This window comes from Furipterus horrens, unplaced genomic scaffold (genome assembly GCF_987537825.1).
Source record: "Furipterus horrens unplaced genomic scaffold, mFurHor1.1.pri manual_scaffold_2, whole genome shotgun sequence".
NCBI classification, from domain to species: Eukaryota; Metazoa; Chordata; class Mammalia; order Chiroptera; family Furipteridae; genus Furipterus; species Furipterus horrens.
The window spans coordinates 144,658,352-144,677,905 of record NW_028327172.1 but is presented as its reverse complement, the minus strand read 5'-3'; the positions used below and the strand labels follow the sequence as shown (position 1 = coordinate 144,677,905).

Below are 19,554 nucleotides of genomic sequence, written 5' to 3'. Positions count from 1 at the left end.
CGCACCTCCATTGCATTCAACACAGCTACTATGAAAGAAGTACTGCACAGGGGGAAAGGGGCTCTTAAAGCATTTCTATTGCTGCCATGTGTATGAGCACAACAAAAAAATGACTTGGACTTAAAAGTTTTGGTCTCTGACACTCTGTAAACAGACATAAGAAAAGTATAAATAACTAAGTTATCTTTAGGATCTCATTTTTCTTACACACAACTCACACATCTTTGTCACCAACCTGACTTGTTTCTGCTGCTTTTTATTTCCTCTCCGGCTTTCTCTATCATAATCAATTGACTTAACTAGATAAGTATTCTGAATTAATAAGAAAACTTGATACACCAAAATAACAGTCATTTTACAGAAAATATAGGCACCATGGTGCAGTCACAAAGTAGCTCCAAATGTGGAGAGAGAGCAAGCTAGGAAATTTGTCTCATCAACAGTTGTATTTCTAGGTCCTTGAATAGTACCTGGCAAAGATAGTCGTTGCTCAGTAAACATGTGCTCATCAAATGGATGAATGTGTTTTCCTGCGTCCATGCATTCTCTTTCATTCATTCATTAAATATTTGTCATGTGCTCTTGTGATACAGATGATTTGCTAGATATCATAGCTTCTATGAGACAAACATGGCCCTTTTCCTCAGTGAAGCTTACAGTCTAGACTGGTTGGTCCCCAAAAGAGTGTTCCAGAAACTTCTTGCCACTTTTTTGGTTGTCTCAATAATTGAGGAACATCACAGTCTCTTTGTGGGCAGTGGCTGGAGACATAAATGACCTGCAATTTGCACAACAGTCTCATGCGTCCCCTTTGACCATACGGCTGAAAAATCTGTTTATAAAATTATTCAAACCTAGACTCTAACTCTATTTTGCTTACAAGCACAAAGCATTTGTGTATCCTTGTCAGATATAGAGTTTTCTAAATATAAAAGTACTGTACAAATCAATGGCAGATTGTACTTTGTTTGGAATGTTCCAAGAATTGTTACCATTGTCCCGGATAGCCACACACCCGTGCCACGCTGTTAATCTGCACTTACAGCTGCCCCATCCATGCTGCCTTCATCTACGACAGGTGCGGGACTCTACATCATGTCTTCCTGTGTGGCCGTGTCTGCACAACCACAAATTGAAATACATGCTGCTTTAGAATAAATTAATTAATTACTTTTTTGAGGTTCTACAAATTTTATGTCAGTTATTCCCATTAACTATTAATTCTATTGCATGATCATAAAGGAGTCATGCCGAAGTACTTGTAAAAGAAACTGAGCTTGCTAGACATACCACCAGCCTAGACAATAAATAAGTCTAAAATAATTACATTTTTCTGAAGCAAATAAATGTTCTCAGTGACAGAGACAAATGGAAGAAACCACTTTATAGAGGGACATCAGGGAAAATCTTTCTGAAAAATCATAGTTTAACTGAGACCTTAAGGATAAGAAGAGGGTCAGAAAGGACATTCCAGAAAAAAGAACAGCAAATGCCAAGTCTGCGAGGCTGGAGAGGACTTTGCTTGTTGGAGGAATTGGGAAAAAAAAAGTGATGATAAGGAGGGGACACGACTGCAGGCAATGTACTTTCTGGTGGTTCCTGGGACGAGCTGGACACAAGGTGAACAACGGACTGGCTAGGGATATCTAAATGGATCAGGCATCGCTGTGGCAGAAAATAAGGTGGGTAGGGGCCTAGACCATGGTGGCACCATTAGCTTGCTGGAGCTCCAGCCCTAAAGGAAGGGGAGATATGCAAGTACCCCCAGAGGTATGCAGGCCTGCAGTGACCACGTCTCCTGGGATGGATAGGGGGCACTGCAGCTTTGGTGCTCCTCAGTCCCTGCTAAGCCATCCTTCCTTGTAAAAACCTCCAGAGAGGCATATTTTGGTGTGGGGGGGGGAGGGAGGGTATATTTTGCCTGTGAGTTACTTGACTTAGATACTACAGAGGAAAAAGAAAAATATCAGATCAGGCACAAAGAGCCTAATTGGCTGGGCTCAAGCCAGATACTTCTTTGATTATAACTTTTGATTATATGAAGGGGGACCCCAAAAAACCCAGAATTATCTTATGGAGGGCAGGCACCTTCCAGTATAGGCTTCCCCCACTGGGTGCTGGGTGAGTGTTCTACAAACCCATCTGTATCAGTGTACCAGCTGGCATTGTTGTGAGAGACTGCATTTGGTTTCAATTAATTTTTTTGAAGGCTCTTTCAATGCACTCGCCTATTTCATGATGGGTGATTTATCAGCACACCTGACCACACAGTGCTGAGTGTTCAGCAGTTTATGACCAAAACTGGCATGACCCTTGTGCTCCACCCTCCCTATTCACCTGATTTCTCCCTGAGTGACTTTCTGTTGTTGTTGTTTCCCCAGATGAAAAAGTCCTCAAAGGGAAACATTTTACTGATATGGAAGAGGTAAAACAAAAAACAACGGAACCACTAAAAGGTATCAAAGTTGACGAGTTCAAACACTGTTTTGAGTAGTGGAAAAAATGTCTTGATAGGTGTATTGCATGAAATGGAGAGTACTTGAGGGTGACTGAAGTTTAAACATGTAAGAATAAATACACAATTTTTTATAAATAAATTCTGGGAACTTGGGTCCCCCCTCATAACTAGAGCTCTTGGTTTTTGCAGAGGCTCTGCTGTAGCATAAAAAGAAACAACATAAAGGCTACGTTTATTCAAGTGTTACAACCATTAATGTGGCATCATTTATCATTCTGAGAACAAATCACATGCAAAATGAACACCAAATGCTGAGTTATATATGGAAAACCGAGTTAAAACAAATTAGCTGAATTTTTTCTTCAATATAATTACATATATTTTAAAGCAGATTCATACCTGAAAAAGAACAGCTGCAAGTAAGGTTTACATTAGACAAGCTTACTCTGGGATCCAAAAATCTAGAAAGCTCAAATAACAAGAGGTATTAGAAGTATTATGTTTAATTTCCTGAAACACTATAACATCATCACATAAGAAGGGACTGTTGAAGAAACCGTGCGTGGTTCTGTGGTAGTGTTATGTTTAATTTTCCAAACCCTGCCAATCCGTGTGTAGAAGAATATGTAGATGGTGACCCTATTTTAAGATCCAGCAAAGCTATCTTGTACTGTTTACCCTCCTTACTTCTTATAAGTACGCTATTCATTCCTTTGCTATTGGGTCTTGGGCCTCAAAGTGTCTTGAAACATCTCTAGAGATGGCGTCCTCATTCCTATGACCCTAATTGCAAAACGAATATACAAAAACCGAAACAACAAAATACAAATAAACACAATGACTCCGGCTTTCTTTTAAGCCGAGCTCTTCTGTGACTCAGGAAACAACCAACACAACTGGCCACGTGGTTACACCACTCAATTCCTCTTCAAGCTGCACTGCCACTGTCTCGGCGTAGGCCACTGTTTTCTCTCCCTAGCACTCTTCAGCAGCCTGTGGGTCTTTCCAAGGGCTGAGCACAGTGGGGGAGGAGTCAGAAGGGGTAGAGGGTGAATTGAGGGATGGGATCAGGCATAATGGAAGTTTCCTGGTTCCTTACCAAGGAGACTGCTTCTGAGAGAGGCTGGATTTTCAGGCAGGCAGTTTAAGCATTCAAGAGGAAGAAGACATGCCAGCACTTCATAATGCCTGCCAAATTATTTTTTTTATATGTTTTATTGATTATGCTGTTACAGTTGTCCCAATTTCTTTTCCTCCTGCTCCCCTCCACCCGGTGGCCCCCCTCCCTCCAGTTGTCCCCCCCTTTTAGTCCATGTCCATTGGTTGTGCATATAGTTCTTCTCAACCTCTTCCTGTCTACTCCACTCCCTCCTACTATGCTTCTTAGTTCCTGTACCATCTCTCTCCCTTACCCACTTACCCCTCCCTTCTGACCTCCCCCCAATATGTTTCCCATACCTATAGTTCTTTTTCCACTCTCGTTGCCTATTTAGTTTGCCTTTGTTTCAATTCCCTAGCTTCTGTTGTTGGTTGTTGTGATACAGTTTTCATTTTAATGTTCATAGTTTTGATCCTCCTTCTTCTAAACCAGTCCCTTTAACGTCTCATATAACAATGGTTTGGATCTGATGAACTCCTTCAGTTTTACTTTGTCCTGGAAGCACTTTTTCTACCCTTCTATTCTGAATGACAGTTTTGCTGGATAGAGTATTTGTGGCTGTAGGTTTTTGATTTTCATTACTTTGAATATTTCTTGCCAGTCCCTTCTTGCCTATAGGGTTTCCTTTGAAAAATCAGCTGAGAGTCTAATTGGGACCCCTTTGTACATGATTCTTTTCTTCTCTCTTGCTGCTTTTAAGATTCTCTCTTTATCTTTAATTTTTGACAATTTAATTATAATGTGTCTTGGAGTGGTTCTCCATGGGTCCAGTTTTTCTGGAACTTTCTGTGCTTCCTGGACCTGTACGTCTATTTCCTTCCCCAAGTTTGGGAAGTTCTGCTTCATTATTTTTTCACATAATTTTTCAATTTCTAGTTGTTCTTCTTCACCCTCTGGCAATCCTTTAATCCGAATGTTCATCTCTTATAGCTGTCCCAGAGGTTTCTGAGCCTCCCCTCACTTTCCTTACTCTTTGTTTCCTCTTTCTGCACTGGTTGACTCTTTGTTCCTTCCCTATGTTCCGGTTTGTTGATTTGATCTCTGGATTATATTTCCTCACCACTTGTCTCGTATGTGTTTCCATTTGTTTCAGTATGAGTAGCTTTCATTCCTTCCCTGTCTTGTTTCAAATCTTTTGTTAATTCTGTAAGCTGCCTTATGACTATGGCTCTGAACTGAGCCTTGGAAAGGTTTTTATTTGTTTGTCTGTCAGGTTCCTCATCTGTTGCCTGGTGAGCTGCATCACTGGGATTTCAATCGTTGTCTGCTTCATTCTGACAGACTGTTTAGCTTTGCTTCCTGGGCAGGCTATAGGGGGCGGAGCCCCGTGCACTTATCACTACCTGGTGACGGGAGGCGATCGGCAACCTTTTTGGCTGACCTTTGGTGCTTTGCGTGGGGCTGGGGCTCCAGGGTGGATTCCTGTGGTTACTCTCCACTGAGAGACTGGGATCCATCCCTCTGCCCTCTGGGCCTCACTGTCCGAGGCAATTGGGGGGCTGCCCTTCCGAGCATTGAAATTGTGAGCTGCGGGGTCTCGACTGCAACCGGGGTTGCTCCCCTGGAGCTTCCTGCAGTCCCACTGCTGTGCTCACTGCTACTACAGACAGGACCACATTTTCTCGCCCCTCCTAACCATCCAGATGAGCAACGCTGGTTTATAACTTCATACGTTGGGCTTCCATGTAGTTTTATTTACTGGAATTTCTGGTTATCTTTTGTTTTGAGGTAGTTGTATCCTTTTTAGTTGTAGAGGGAGGCTGAGTGTGTCAGTCTAAGCCTCCATCTTGGCCAAAAGTTCGCCTGCCAAATTATTAATCCCTTATTATCATACAGTTGCTTTCCTATTTTCAATATTTTTATATGTATCATATTTGATCCTTGAGGTTGATAGGGCTCACATTATTGTTACTTCAATTGTAAGGAGAAGGAAATACACTCTCTTAGATAGTGAGTGGTGTGTTTAATGTCACCTTGTTATAGGACATTTCATGTTTGTTTGTTTTTTAAAGAAACATTAAGTCTTATTTTAATATTAATCAAGTACTTACCAACCTACTAGCCACTTGCTGGTATTGATAAATATCAAGGGTTTCAAAATATTAACCAGAATACTAAGAGTTTGACTAATGCCCAGAAAGATTTATTGTTTATACTAGAAATAAAACTTGGCTTATATTACTTCATGGTAATGCCATGGGGCAAAGAAATAGTCAATAGCTGTTGTTAGAGTTAATAGACTAAAAATATATTCTAGGATAAATATGATTAATGAAAAGTCTTTAACTGCCACAGAGCAGTATAAGGGAAAAATTTTTAAGAACTAAGCTGGAAATCTAAATCCATAGTCTCAATCTACATTCCAATGAATAAGAAATGTCGGTAGTTCATAATCCCTGGGGCGTTCCAGTCTCTCTTAACAAGCAGTTGCTTTCCTTTTTCCCTTTAATTAGTTTTAGAGGTCTGTGTGGTTCATTTTACTTTGCTGTGTGCTTTATACGAAATCAATATAGATCATCGAATGGTAAAAAAAAAATGCTTACACAATTAGTTTATATCATAAAGTTACCGAACTAATAACATTTGTGAAATACGTGAAAATAAAGATTTCATACAGAATCATAAAATTGTAAAGTCCAATTCTATTTTAAGGTATATGTAAGATCATCTACAATTAAATTTTAAGCCTCATTATTGTTTAGGAATCTTATTTCTCTTAAAAAATAGTATAAGAAGATTTTTATCTTTCATTATCTTTTTACTGAACAGATGGTATTTTGCTGCTATCAAACATAACATTTCATGAATAAAAACAAGAAAATCATAAGAAAACATTACTAAAATACTACAATTTAACACTTCACTAGAGATGATGTAGCATGCTTGATAGATTAAAAATATTCCCCATATTACCCATATTCAGTGTACAGATTTTATTGATATAAATGTATATATTCCTTTATTTGCTCAGAAGATGAATAAATAAAATATGCTAGCTAATGTTTCCAAATTGTGCTATAAATACTATGTAAAATAATCTTCCTTAAGAACTATGAAATGTTTCAAAGAAAAGGTTCCTTTCAGCATTACCTGAAATACAGCTCTGCAACTAAATGCATGTATTGCACTGTCACTCACATAAAAATGAAATATAAACTTTTGAAAATATCAAATCTAATTAAGAGAAGCCTTTCCAAAGCAATGAGCAGGGAGCAAAACAAAGTAAATAAGAGTTATATAAATAGCACTCCTGGAATGCTTTTAAGCTATGTACTTGCTTATCATTCCCTGGTTATTACTGGCTATGTCTCTCTCTCACAATTTATCAGCTCTACTGTTTTCTTTCAGTATACTGCCATGATAACATTAGTCACTGACCAAATTCCGTAACCCAAGAGCATTCATAGAGTGCTGACATGCACTATCTCCATAGCCCCCTGTGATAAAGCAATTACATTCTCCTGGTGTTGTAAGAATCAACAGGACCAGATGCCACATTTTTCCCTGCTTCACAGAGGAGCCCTGTAATGGGACATGATGTGTAAAAGTCACCACAATTCATGCAACTGGAAGGAAAACATAGATACCAAATTAAGAGGCAGTACCTTTCCTAAGGCTAAGAATGAAGACTAGTGAGACTGACTTGGGTGCTAAAATGTACCTTCGGTGAATAAGGCTAGTCTAGCCTGTACAGCTCAGGCACTGCTGTGAAGACACAGAAGGAACAGACCTGTAAAAATGTCATCTGTCAGAGCTGTGCAAGCAGGTCAAATGTCCTTATTAGGAGGAACTGCAGTGGCCTTAACAGAGCAACAGGAGAATAGAGGATTGAAATTCTGCACATCTATATTTGTATTTTAAATGCCACAATTATTTTCCTTAGGTTTGTAAAAACTGTCTGCATTTTGACTTGTTGAATTGATGAACTAATCAGGAAAAAGCTTTAAATAGAAACCACATTTTACAATGGATTCTACAAATCTTGAAAGAAATAGGGGCATAGATTTTATGTCAAAAAAACCTAATTCCAAAATTAAGAACTTGATTTAATTTATTATGTTGGCCTATTATTTTCTGTGCTTTGTTCCAGATTAAAGACAGAAAGAAAATTATGCAAATTTGTTGGGTTGGAAATGGTTTCTCTCAGCTGGTACACACCATCTGGTTTTCCGTGGTAGAATGAAAAAAATAAAAAATAGGATCGATGGACTAGCATGTGAGCCCAACAACATTTTGAAAGACACCAAAGGTTTAGGCTGTAGCAAGTAGTCTTCAAAATAATTATTTCACCCAATTAAAAATATATAGAGAGGACTGCAGAGAGGTAACAATCAGCAGGTAACAGAATCAGGAAAAGATCTCTGACCCAGTCCCATTTCCCCAAGCAGTTTCCTTCATGTTTTATGCAATTTATTTGATCACAGAACTAATGTCTTATAATACGAAAACCAATATATTATGGGAGACAGTTTATTCTTGCCTAAAGCCTGTAATTGCAAAACAAATATATCAAAACAAATAACTAAATAAAAAACATTATGTGAAATCTGGCTATAAACTCAGAATACAGCAAAGAAAAAGAAAAGAAAAGAAAAAAATGATATATATGCAGACTTTATGAAAATTTTGTTAGGGTGACTTCTGGTCAAGATGGAGGCTTAGGTAAACACAGCTTACCTCCTCAAACAACCACATCAAAATCACAACTAAACTAGAGAACAGCCATTACTCGGAACTGTCAATAATCAAGTTGAATGGAAGTCTGACAACTACAGGACTAAAGAAATCATACCATCCAGACTAGTAGGAGGGGAAGAGATATGGAATGGGCTGGTTCACATCCACGAGATGGTGGATCAAAATTAAGCCCAGCACAAGTAGTCGCCACCTGAGATTGCTTTATAGCTCATGCAGGGTGGCCCAGGACAGAACACAGGTGGGGGCTGACCTTGGCCTGCACAACCCAGGAAACCACAGAGCCTGTGTACCTACAGCTACAGACTGCATTGGAGCATCACCACCCTGCCCCTGCATAGCTGATTCTCCATGGAAGACAGAGGTTGGTGGTAGGTGGTCACAGCCAGTCCTTGCAGCTGACTGGCTTGGGTAAATCCTTCCCATTGATCTGTCAACAGTAATCAAGGCTCAACTACAAGAGAAGAATGTACTCTGCCCACATGAAGGGTGCACCTTAAGTACCCAGCTTTGGTAATAAGGGAGGCTGTGCCAGTGGATCCTATAGGAAACCTACTACATTAGGCCAGGCTACCGAGACACAGAGTTATAGCAGCTCTACTTAGTACACAGAAACAAACATAGGAAGGCTGCCAAAATGAGGAGACAAAGAAAGAACAGATCAAAACTCTAGATAAAGAGCTAGACAAAATGAAGATAAGCAATCTGTCAGACGCAGAGTTTAAAACACTGTTATAAGGATGCTCAAGGATCTTAGTGAGAACCTTAGCAGCATCAGAAAGATCCAGTAGAAATAAAGGATACACTAATTAAAATAAAGAACAACTGATAGGGAAACAACAGTAGAGTGAATAAGCTGAGAATAAAATTAATGGTTTGGAACATAAGGAAGCAATAAACAAGCAATGAGAACAACAAGATGAAAAAAGAATAAAAAAGAAAGAAAAAGAGGATAGTGTAAGCAGCCTCTGAGACAACTTCAAGTGCTCCAACATTCCCACCATAAGGGTGCCAGAAGAAGAGAAAGAGCAATAAATTGGAAATCCATTTGAAAAATAATGAAAGAAAACTCCCCTAACTTGGTGAAGGACACAGACATGCAAGTCCAGGAAGCACAGAGTCCCAAACAACTTGGATGCAAAGAAGCCCACTCCAAGTCACATCATAATTAAAATGCCAAAGATTGCAGATAAAGAGAGGATCTTAATAGCAGCAAGGGAAAAGCTGTTAGCTACCTACAGTGATGTTCCCATAAGACTGTCAGCTGATTTCTCAGAAGAAACTTTGCAGGTAAGAAGGGATTGGCAGGAAATATTCAATCATGAAAAGCAGGGACTTAGAGCCAAGATTGCTCTACTCAGCAAAGCTATCATTTAGAATTTAAGGGCAGATAAAGAGCTTCCCAGACAAGGAAAACTAAAGGAGTTCATCATCACTAAGCCATTATTATATGAAATGCTAATGGGACTCATTTAAGAAAAAGAAGAATATCAAAACTATGAACAATAAAATGGCAAAAATACATATCTATCAACAATTGAATCTAAAAAACTAATCAAAGAAGAACAAAGACAGGATCATGGATACTGAGAGCATTTGGATGGTTGCCAGATGGAAGGGTGGTTGTGGGGGAATGGGTGAACAGGTGAGGGGGTTAAGAAGTACAAACAGGTAGTTACAGAACAGCCATGGGGAGGTACAGTGTAGGAACTGGAGTAGCCAAAGAACCAATACTCATGAGCCATGGACATGAACAATGGTGTGGGGATTGCTTGAGGGAGTGGGGTGTGCAAAGGGAGAAAATTGGGAAAAATGTAAAAGCATAATTGATAAAATATAATTTTAAAAATAAATTTTAAAAAAAGAAGAAAAAGAAAATATCTGTACTTGACTTTTACATACTTTCCCTGGTGGTAATAAATGTGAACTTCTGTTTTTCTGAAGAGTAGCTGGAATATAATAATAGGAAAAAAATTCATTTTTATTTCTAATGAATCATTCTAGAAGATGAAAATATGTTGTAATAAAAGTGGCTTGTCTAGAGAGAAAGATGATGATTTTTGAACCACAAGTTAATTTGAGATGATATTGTTATGCAGTTGGTCAATGATTTTGCTTCTGGAAAAGCTGGCAACGCCTTTTGGCTACTGGGAGCTTGATGGGTGGCTTCACCTTCTGCTGGGGGACACTCAGGGCTCAAAGATCAAGGGGGATTGCCAGGAACTCATGTCTCTGTTACAAAAGAAAGGCCACAATAGTAGTAAGAGCAGAGCTATCAGAGGGGAAAAACAAAAGGAACAAAGAAGGAAACCGCACAGGCAGATCTGTGTGTGCACCAGAGGCTGCTCAATGGCCTGTGATCTCTGCTTATGCCGTGGATGCCTGTGTGGCCCTAGACTAGTGACGTCCCTGGGTCTGCTCAGATTCTTCATCTGTAAAATTAAGGTAATAAAGTGCCTATTCACTGGGTTGTTGTGAGAATTAAATCAGATAAAACATATAAAACAGTTGGCCTCACGCAACATACATCCTCACTAAGTGTGTTTTAATTGTGTTTTTTAAATTGTGGTAAAACATAGATAACATATAGTTTGCCATTTTAGCCATTTTAAGTTACGGTTCAGTAGCATTAAGTATATTTACATTGTGGTGCAATCATCACTATCACCTGTCTCCAGAACTCTTCCGATATCAGAAACTCGAACGCTCTACTTATTAAACACTATCTCCCCATTTTTTCCTTCCTCCCCCAGTTCCCAGTGACAACCATTTCATTTCTGTCTCTAGGAATTTGCCTATTTCAGGTGTACCTCATATAAGCAGAATCATGCAGTATTTGGGTTTCTGTGACTGGTTGATTTCACTTAGCATAATGGCTTTGATTTCAATAGCATTTTGAGTGCTATGTTTATGTTGATAGAATGAAAAACAGTCTCAGAGAAGGCACACACTCTCACCTGTAAAAATTAAACAAATATACATTTTCTCAATCCCAAAACAGATATTCCAGCAGCAATAGAGACCCTTTATTATTCCCACAAATGATTTCTTATTAGCCTCAGTAGCTTTATTAACCTGAAGTTTAGTGACAACTGGTTTTTGGGGGGTCTCTTTAAACAAACAACTTTCAACATCTCAATCACATCTCACAAAAGTTGTACTAAAGTTGTCAAGTGATGATTCTCATGGGAACTGTGAATCCTATGAGACCTACCCCAATGGCCTGTGAATTCCTATCCTTCATGTGAAATACAAAGAAGAGGGACAGGTTGGAGACTTCTTTAAAATATAAACTTTTACTGAGCTCAAATTCAGCCACAAAATCATGTTTACACTCTAGTTACAGTGAAAAATACACATAACTTAACTAAATCATATTAAAGAGTTGACAAATCTATTCTTTAATTGTTAAATTGAACTTAATTCCACAACTTCTGAACTTTCAACTGATTTTTTTATCCTGAAAAGTCTCTGAATATTTATGTTGCCTATGAATACAGAGACTTATGGTTCTCTGTTCCTCAATATTTACACAGTTATATACATTTTTTATCTTGTTATGTTATCTGAATAAATGGTGGTTTCTTCAAAAAGCAGAGATCACATTTACCTTTACGAGGGTAATATTAAAAACATATCATGTCTAGGTAATTAATAATTTAGGCAATACTGTTATATTTTGGGTACATATATATAAGCTTCTTTTTAAAAAATACCCAAACATTAAATTAGCATTATTTATTCACACTCTGCTGTGAAATCCCACTAAAAATGTAAATGGATACTTGAGTTCTGTAGGACACCATCTAGCATACCTACATAAACATAAAAGATGTCCTGGAAAAGGAGAAGAAAAAGAGAAAAAAAGAATATTTGAAGATGTAATAGCAGAAAACTCTCCAGATTCGTAGAAAAATATTCATCTGTACACCAATGAAATTCAGTGAAATCTAAGTAGGAGAAATTGAAAAATATCTACACTCAGAAACATCAAGATCAAACTGTTGGAAAGTAACACAGAGGATCTTGAATGAAGAAAGAGAAACAACCCATCACATACAAATGATCCCAGATAAAATGAATAGCTCATTTCTCATTAAAAACCATCAATTTAGTTTCTATATCCAGCAAAGCTATCCTTCAAATATGAAGCAAAAGCTAAGACATCCCCAAATAACAAAACCTAAGAAAATTTGTCACTAAACACTGAAAGGAGGGAGGCCTTCAGATTGAAATGAAAGGACACTAGACAGCAATTCCAATTCACATTGGTATATAGGTAAACATAAAACACAGTATAAACATACTTCCTGCACTGTAAAAGTCTTGGAAGCTGAGCTGTGTGTGATGTGCAAAATCTGGTAACGTGGAACTTAGTCTTGAAAAGTTCCAAGCATATGTTTTTATTAAACATTAAACCTTATTAAACTAAGTCACAAAATGGTCATAAACTTGGACCCAACAGGAAGGCTCTCAGGCTTATCAGGTTTCATGCTGTAAAAATACCTGTGTCGGTGCCAAGATCAGAGGTCCAAAAGGAAAAAAAATAATAATGAAAAAACAAAAACAAAATATGAGCTTTAAAAACTTGATTCAATACATATTAATATTGAAGGTACATTCTTCAAGCAATTACCAGGGCTTCAAAAAAAAAAAAAGAGAGAGAGAGAGACAGAACTAAAATAGCTAGTCTGAGATGCTTTCAGTATTTTGTGTTATACCCTACTGGTCTTTACAACCTCCCCAGAGAGCAACTAAGAGATAAGAATTATTACTTTCATTTATAGGTGATAAAACAAGCCTAGAGATGTTAATCAACTGCTCCCAGACAAAGAAATCAGAGCTACAGTCAGATATAAAATCTTCCTTTTCTTTCCATGCAGTGAGCTCTGTCCATCCTGTCACATTCTGAAAGCAAAGGCATTTTCTGTCTGTGATCAACTAAGAAGATTAGGAAGCCAGAATGGCACAAAATGGACTTTGTAAAGGAGGCACCTGTATGGGAGGGTGTGGAACCTTCTGAACTGTAACATATCTATTTTATGTGTTGGTAGCAGAAATAAGGATTGTAGGTATTAGTTAAGTGGTCAAATTTTCCCCTTCTCTGATGCCTAAAATACCATTAACAGGTAACAAAAATAATTAAACCAATGTTTAAAGACAGGTAAGCACTGTTTGTAAGGCTAACGAATGATACGACATTACATTAAGGTTAAATGACAGCAGGCCCCCTGCCAAGAAAGAGTGTAGAAAATTTTAACTCTCCATACCTACATGGAGAGTGGGGGAGATGGGCCCCTGGGTAACCACTGGAAGGGGGAGCCACAGGGGAAGCTACAAGGGTGCAGGGTCCCTTCTGGGCTCCGACAGCCCTGAACCAATGAACACCTGATGATCTATGGGCTCATGCAAACTCTATGGACCTAAAGTTGACATGGAATACAGTTCTCATGTTAACTACAGCTTGAGTCAGATGTGGTTGTTGTGTAAGAGTTATACCCTCTCTGCAGAGATACCTGATTAAAGTCGAACACCTTTTCTTCCACTTTCCAGAATTAAGCCTTAATCTTCTGACTGGCCCAGTGTCAATTTCTAATCTAACTGACGCTCTATTGCCTCACATTAAAGTGCCCTGTAGTGATGTCATCAGGGTGTTGCAATATAAATGTACAATCAATCTTGATGTAAGGAAGTATTTTGATAGCAGGAGCTGGATAGGGGAAAACCATCTAATAGGTGAGTCTTCAAAGAGATACTCAGTGTCTAGCAAATAAAAGTAACATTGGAATCTAAATGCAGGACTTAATAAGATAACATACACAGAGATACAAAGAATATATAAATATTCAGATAAATATTCACCTTTTATCATTCTGTGATTAAAAAGTTATTTCAAAATGTAGTTGAAGAAAAAAGGCAGGATCCAGAATATTCTGTACACTACAGTTACAATTATACAAATATGTATACTTCTGGAAAAGGACTGAAAATGTAATTTTCCAGAATAAAAATATCTGACCAAAAGCAGTGAGACTGTGGGGCATTCCCACACACATTTCCTCGAATGTTTCTTCTACTTTTAATACGAATAACTTGTGATTAATGACTGATTTGTAAAGCTCTTTTTCAAGTTTTTTTTCTATTTTAACAATAAAAATTACTTTGCAGATCTCTGTTGGGATTTCACAACATGTTTATTACCATGAACTGACTGTTTTATGGGGACAAGGTGGCATCAAACATTCTGGCCTCTCTAGCTGATGAAGCCAGCGTTTCTGTGATCCTCCTTTAAAGCACCCAGGCCTTTTAACATTATACTTCCATTTAATACAAATTACACCTGAAAAATGATGTAGACACTCCTAGCCTTAGACCATTATTTGTTTTACAATACATGGAAATGTACAGGCACATGCTAACTTCTTTTTTTTCTAAACTGAGTTGGCAATATAAAGGTGAAGAGAAAGGAAAAACAATAATTCAATAGTTACTAGACTGCTTAGAGTATTTAACCTTCAGCATCTTTTTTTTGTTTTCTTGGCTTATTTCTCTGGTTCTTTAGCATTGGAAGTTGAGGGCCACTGGGAGAATCTGCCGAAGCTAGAAGAGAGATGTTTATGTATTCGGAGATGCGTATTTGCATGTAGTTTATACTTGCCCTCTCCTTCTAGTCTCCTGATACTGAATCTACAAATATTCAATTAGGAGTTCCACTTCACAGGGCTTACTGTGAAAGATTAATTACTTTAATTTTTCTATCTTCCTTCCAATATGCAAATAAAAAACAACTCAGAACTTTCTCTGTTGCCTCTCCTAGATATCATAGTTTGGGATCTCAGAGTTAAGTTTTTACGTTATCAGTCATTGCAGAAAATGTTAATAAGTATGTGATTCAGCCCTAGGCAGTATGTGAAGCAGTCTATATGCACTGTGATAAATATTACCTTGAAACAGATATTATTCCTAACTTTACAGATAATGAAACTAAGTCTCAGGGAAGATAAAACTTGCCAGATCACACAGTTGTTAAAGGGATGGTGTAGTATTCACAGTCAAGTAACAGTCTGAACATTTGCTTTTAACTACAGTCAGAAAAAAACTGAAATTATAGGTAAACTATTATATAAAGAGACAAACATGCATAAATTGAAAAGATTATTTTTACTTGGTGGCAAGGACATAGAGGAAGTGACCATGTTGGTTAGGAATAATGGCACACAATTGCAGACATACAACTCAGACATACCAGGACCTACAAAACGGTAAAAAGTATACTTAATACTAGTTAGTTATATATTTTTTCCTTTGGCTGTAAAAAAGTATCTTTAATAAGTTACATTGGTTTGTTAATTTCATTTTAATTCAAGAATAAGAATAATTTATAAATGTGCTTTCATACATTTGGGGTTTGTAGTAGCTTTAAAAAGTATAACTGGTATGAAAACTGAAATCCTACTTGATTAAACAAAATAAAAGCCACATTGTTTATTCAGCATTCTAAAAAGTTATTCTATAATATGTATACATATATATATAAATACACAATCACATACATATTTTTAAAAGTTCTCTTCATTTATAGTATTATCCAGTTTGAAAGAAATGCTTCTGTCATTACTGGAGAACTTTGAGAATGACTACATGGAAGTGTTAAATGGGAACAGAAATGAAGTCTTTATAAAGACTTATTGTGAAACTTAACCATAAAGCAAAAATCCATGTACTTATCAGCCCTAATTAAACACATTAGTTAAAATGAGGCCATAAAAAAAAATAGGCTTGGAAAAGAGGAGGTAGCTTAAAAGGATAAAAGTCCCAATCAGATTCTCCATAATACTTCAAGACAGAAATGAAAGCAACTGTAGGATAAATTATTCTAGTAACTATTTTGGAATCATACAGACTGACATTCCAATTAAATAATGATGACACTGGAGTGCCCAGTTTCACCACTGAAAATATTCTAAATGATGGGTGGAATGTATTTGGCAATTTGGATACTTGGCAATTTAGGTTTTGGATTATACATTTTCCTAATTCATAATGGAATTTCTCTGCAAGAACAATGATAGCAGCTATTTCATGTCTGATAATGTTCTTAGAAAGCAGGCAAAGTTATAGGAAATGATAATTCCAGATGTCTTTCAAAACAAATGAGTATTGAACAATTTCTGAATTAAATGTGAGTGACATTTGAAAAGCTCAGATATTTGAGTGAAGTATTTAGTACCCAGAAATCATTTATAATTAGTGTATACATTGCTAGCCTGGTCAGAGCCTAAAGAAATATTAAAACTATGGTATACAAAATTTAATGGGGACAACATAAGCGAGGAGAATTCTATTTTCAGAAAATTTTAAATGAAATGTAATAAAAGGTCATCGAAATCACATTGATTAAGCAAGGCTTCTCACAGTTTACTGATTGTGCTATACGATACAACACAGAACAAAGGATTAATACATAGATATTTCTTAGCAAATATTTTTTTCTGTTCAAGTAAATTTAGTGTAGCTTAGAATAACTGGAAACAAAAGAGGTAGCCTGCGCTTTATTGATTTAAAAATATTTTTGTGTCCTAGTAGCACAGATATTTCTAACCTATGATTTTTAGTTACAGTTTACATTTGGATTCTAGAACTTTTCTTTTTTTTTCCAAAGCCTTCCTTCCAAAGAAAGGTATCAATAATGATATGATCTTTTCTTTAAAAGTTCTAAACCAAATCCAAACACCCAAACATCTAATTATTGTGTTGTAAAGCTCTGTGCTTAAGTATTTAAAACATTAGACTCTCATTTCTCTATTTCATTAAATTCAAAAACATTACATTTGGGTTCTAGAACTATTTTTTTTTCCAAAGCCTTCCTTCCAAAGAAAGGTATCAATAATGATATGATCTTTTCTTTAAAAGTTCCAAACCAAATCCAAACACCCAAACATCTAATTATTGTGTTGTAAAGCTCTGTGCTTAAGTATTTAAAACATTAGACTCTTATTTCTGTATTTCATTAAATTCAAAAACATTTTAACATGATAAACAGCAATCAAATCTTAATTTGCAGCAACACAAGAAGTCAAATCATCCTGTAGTACATAGAACAGCCTCAGAAACTAAAAAGCCCAGGCACTAGACTGCCAGGCTGATCCACAATGCAATAAATGCCTGCCTAGAGTTGGAAAAAGAATTTTTATTTTCCACTGTTTCTTTACTGTCTATCCCTTTCTCTCCCCAGCTACTAAAATGACCTCAATAAGATACAGTTTAAAACCAGAGTTACATTTCACTTGCTTCAACCACCTGAACACTTACATAATAGCATTGTGAATGATAACATTCCTGGCAAGATAATGACAACTCTCAAAAAAGTGAAGCAACTAATGTGATTTTAACTTGAGTTCATTAACAATTCAGTACATTCCTGTTTTCTCTAAACCACACGGTGCAGGTGCATGTGGCCTGCCTCCCTGCCCGGATGCTTACCCCAGGAAAAATGCACTTAGTCTGAGGAGACATGAGGTGTCTGTCAAGTATGCCAGCCTCATTCCAAGTGGGCTCAGATCTCCAGAGGAACAGCCTTCACAGGAGCAAGACCTCCGTAAAAAAGCTCAAGGCAGTCAAGATTTGCTTTGCTGACCTGCATAACAGCCGCTTTCTTCTTCCTTGCTGGCTCGGGGTGTGCAGTCTGAGCTAGTGTGACTTTCTAATGTTCTTTAGATTACAACCATTCTCAGTTCCAGAACCACTCAGGCAAGCAGAGGATCACATCCAAGTCAAGAACAAATGCAAGGGGTGGGGCTTTTTGTACTTGGACATCAGCTGGCTGGGAAGAGAGACTCCTGCAAACTTGTGCAAGCAGGGCAACATTTCCTGAATATCAGATGCACCCCGTGGAGCAGCGCTGGCAGGCACAGGGCTAAAGGTGCTTTCCTCACTATAGAACAGCAGGCTGCACACTGACCAGCTGCTAGAGTCAAGGAAACCACTGGACTGAGAGTCTGAAATAAAAGCAAGAGTGCACTTCTCTTTTACATACAACAAAGTGGTATCTTTCTTTTGTGGTCACCTTTTACAACATGTAGGAAAAGTATAAGATTTTTTCTGACAGTCAAATAAGTATCACTTGCATAAATTCCATTTTAGTGAAAAAAATAACTTCTTTTCACCCAAAGATACCTTTAAAAAATGAAATGATAACCACGATACTCTGAGAACACTTGCAAAGCACATGTCAAAGAATTATTAGCCAAAAAATAGAAAGAACTCCTATAAGTCAATAAATAAATCTAAAAGGATAAGAAAAAAACATAAACAGATAAGTCATCAGCAAGTATCCAAACAACATGATAAAATACTTGACTTCAGTACTAATTGGATATACAAATTAAAATCAGAATTTACCATTTCACACCCAGTAGGGTGGAAACATCTATGTATCTGAAAATACCAGGTCTTGGTGAGGTCGCCAAGTAGGGATTGGCAAAGTTCGACCTGAGGGAAAAATCAGCCAGGAATCTGTTTTGCATACCCTGTAAGCTAAGAATGTATTTTACATTTTTAAATAGTTGAAAAAAATCAACAGAAATATTGTATTTTGTGACACATGAAAATTATATAAATTTCAAATTTTAGTGTCCTTAAGCAAACGTTCATCAATCATGATTAGTCACTTATAAATAACCCATGGCTGCTTTTCTGTTACAACAGCAGAGTTACGTAGTTGTGACAGGGACCGGGTAGCTCACCAAGGCTTAAGAATCTCTTATCCTGTCCCACACAGAAAAGGTTTCCCGACTCCTGCTATACAGCAACGAGACTTTCACGCATTGCTGGTAAAAGCAGAAACTATTACAGCCCTGTTAGAGATCTAGCAGAACGTTGTGAAGTTGTAGATGTGTGTACTCTTTGATTAGCCTCGCATTCCTCAGTATATACACAGAGAAACCCTTGTATGCATACCCAGGGGGATGTAGGTACAGAATGGCCCTAGCACCATGGGGGGGGGGCTACAATAAAAAGCTGGAAACACCCTCAATGCATAGCAACAGGAAAGTGGTTGAACAAAGTCTGAGACACAATTTAGCAGTGAAAGTGCCATATATATGGATAAATCTCCACAATCATGATGTCAGTAGACAAAGGCACACTGTGAACCTTAATACCTTAAGAACCTATGACAAGATTTGTATAAAGTTTGAAAATACACAAAAATACTATACTTTATGTAGGTGGTGCAAGTACA

At 37.3% G+C, this 19,554-nt stretch overlaps 1 protein-coding gene across 3 annotated transcripts in view; it reads right to left on the bottom strand.

Moving 5' to 3' along the window:
- Positions 1-19,554, bottom strand: part of CACNB2 (calcium voltage-gated channel auxiliary subunit beta 2) — a 345,404-nt gene that overhangs the window by 158,519 nt on the left and 167,331 nt on the right. The window contains exon 1 of one of the 3 annotated variants that reach the window (XM_090266573.1): positions 17,950-18,000. The exons of 1 other annotated variant lie outside the window; for it this stretch is intronic. In XM_090266573.1, the coding sequence (XP_090122699.1) occupies positions 17,950-17,955 (6 nt within the window). In that variant the 5' untranslated portion in view covers positions 17,956-18,000. One more of the 3 variants, XM_090266572.1, reaches the window with a different exon arrangement.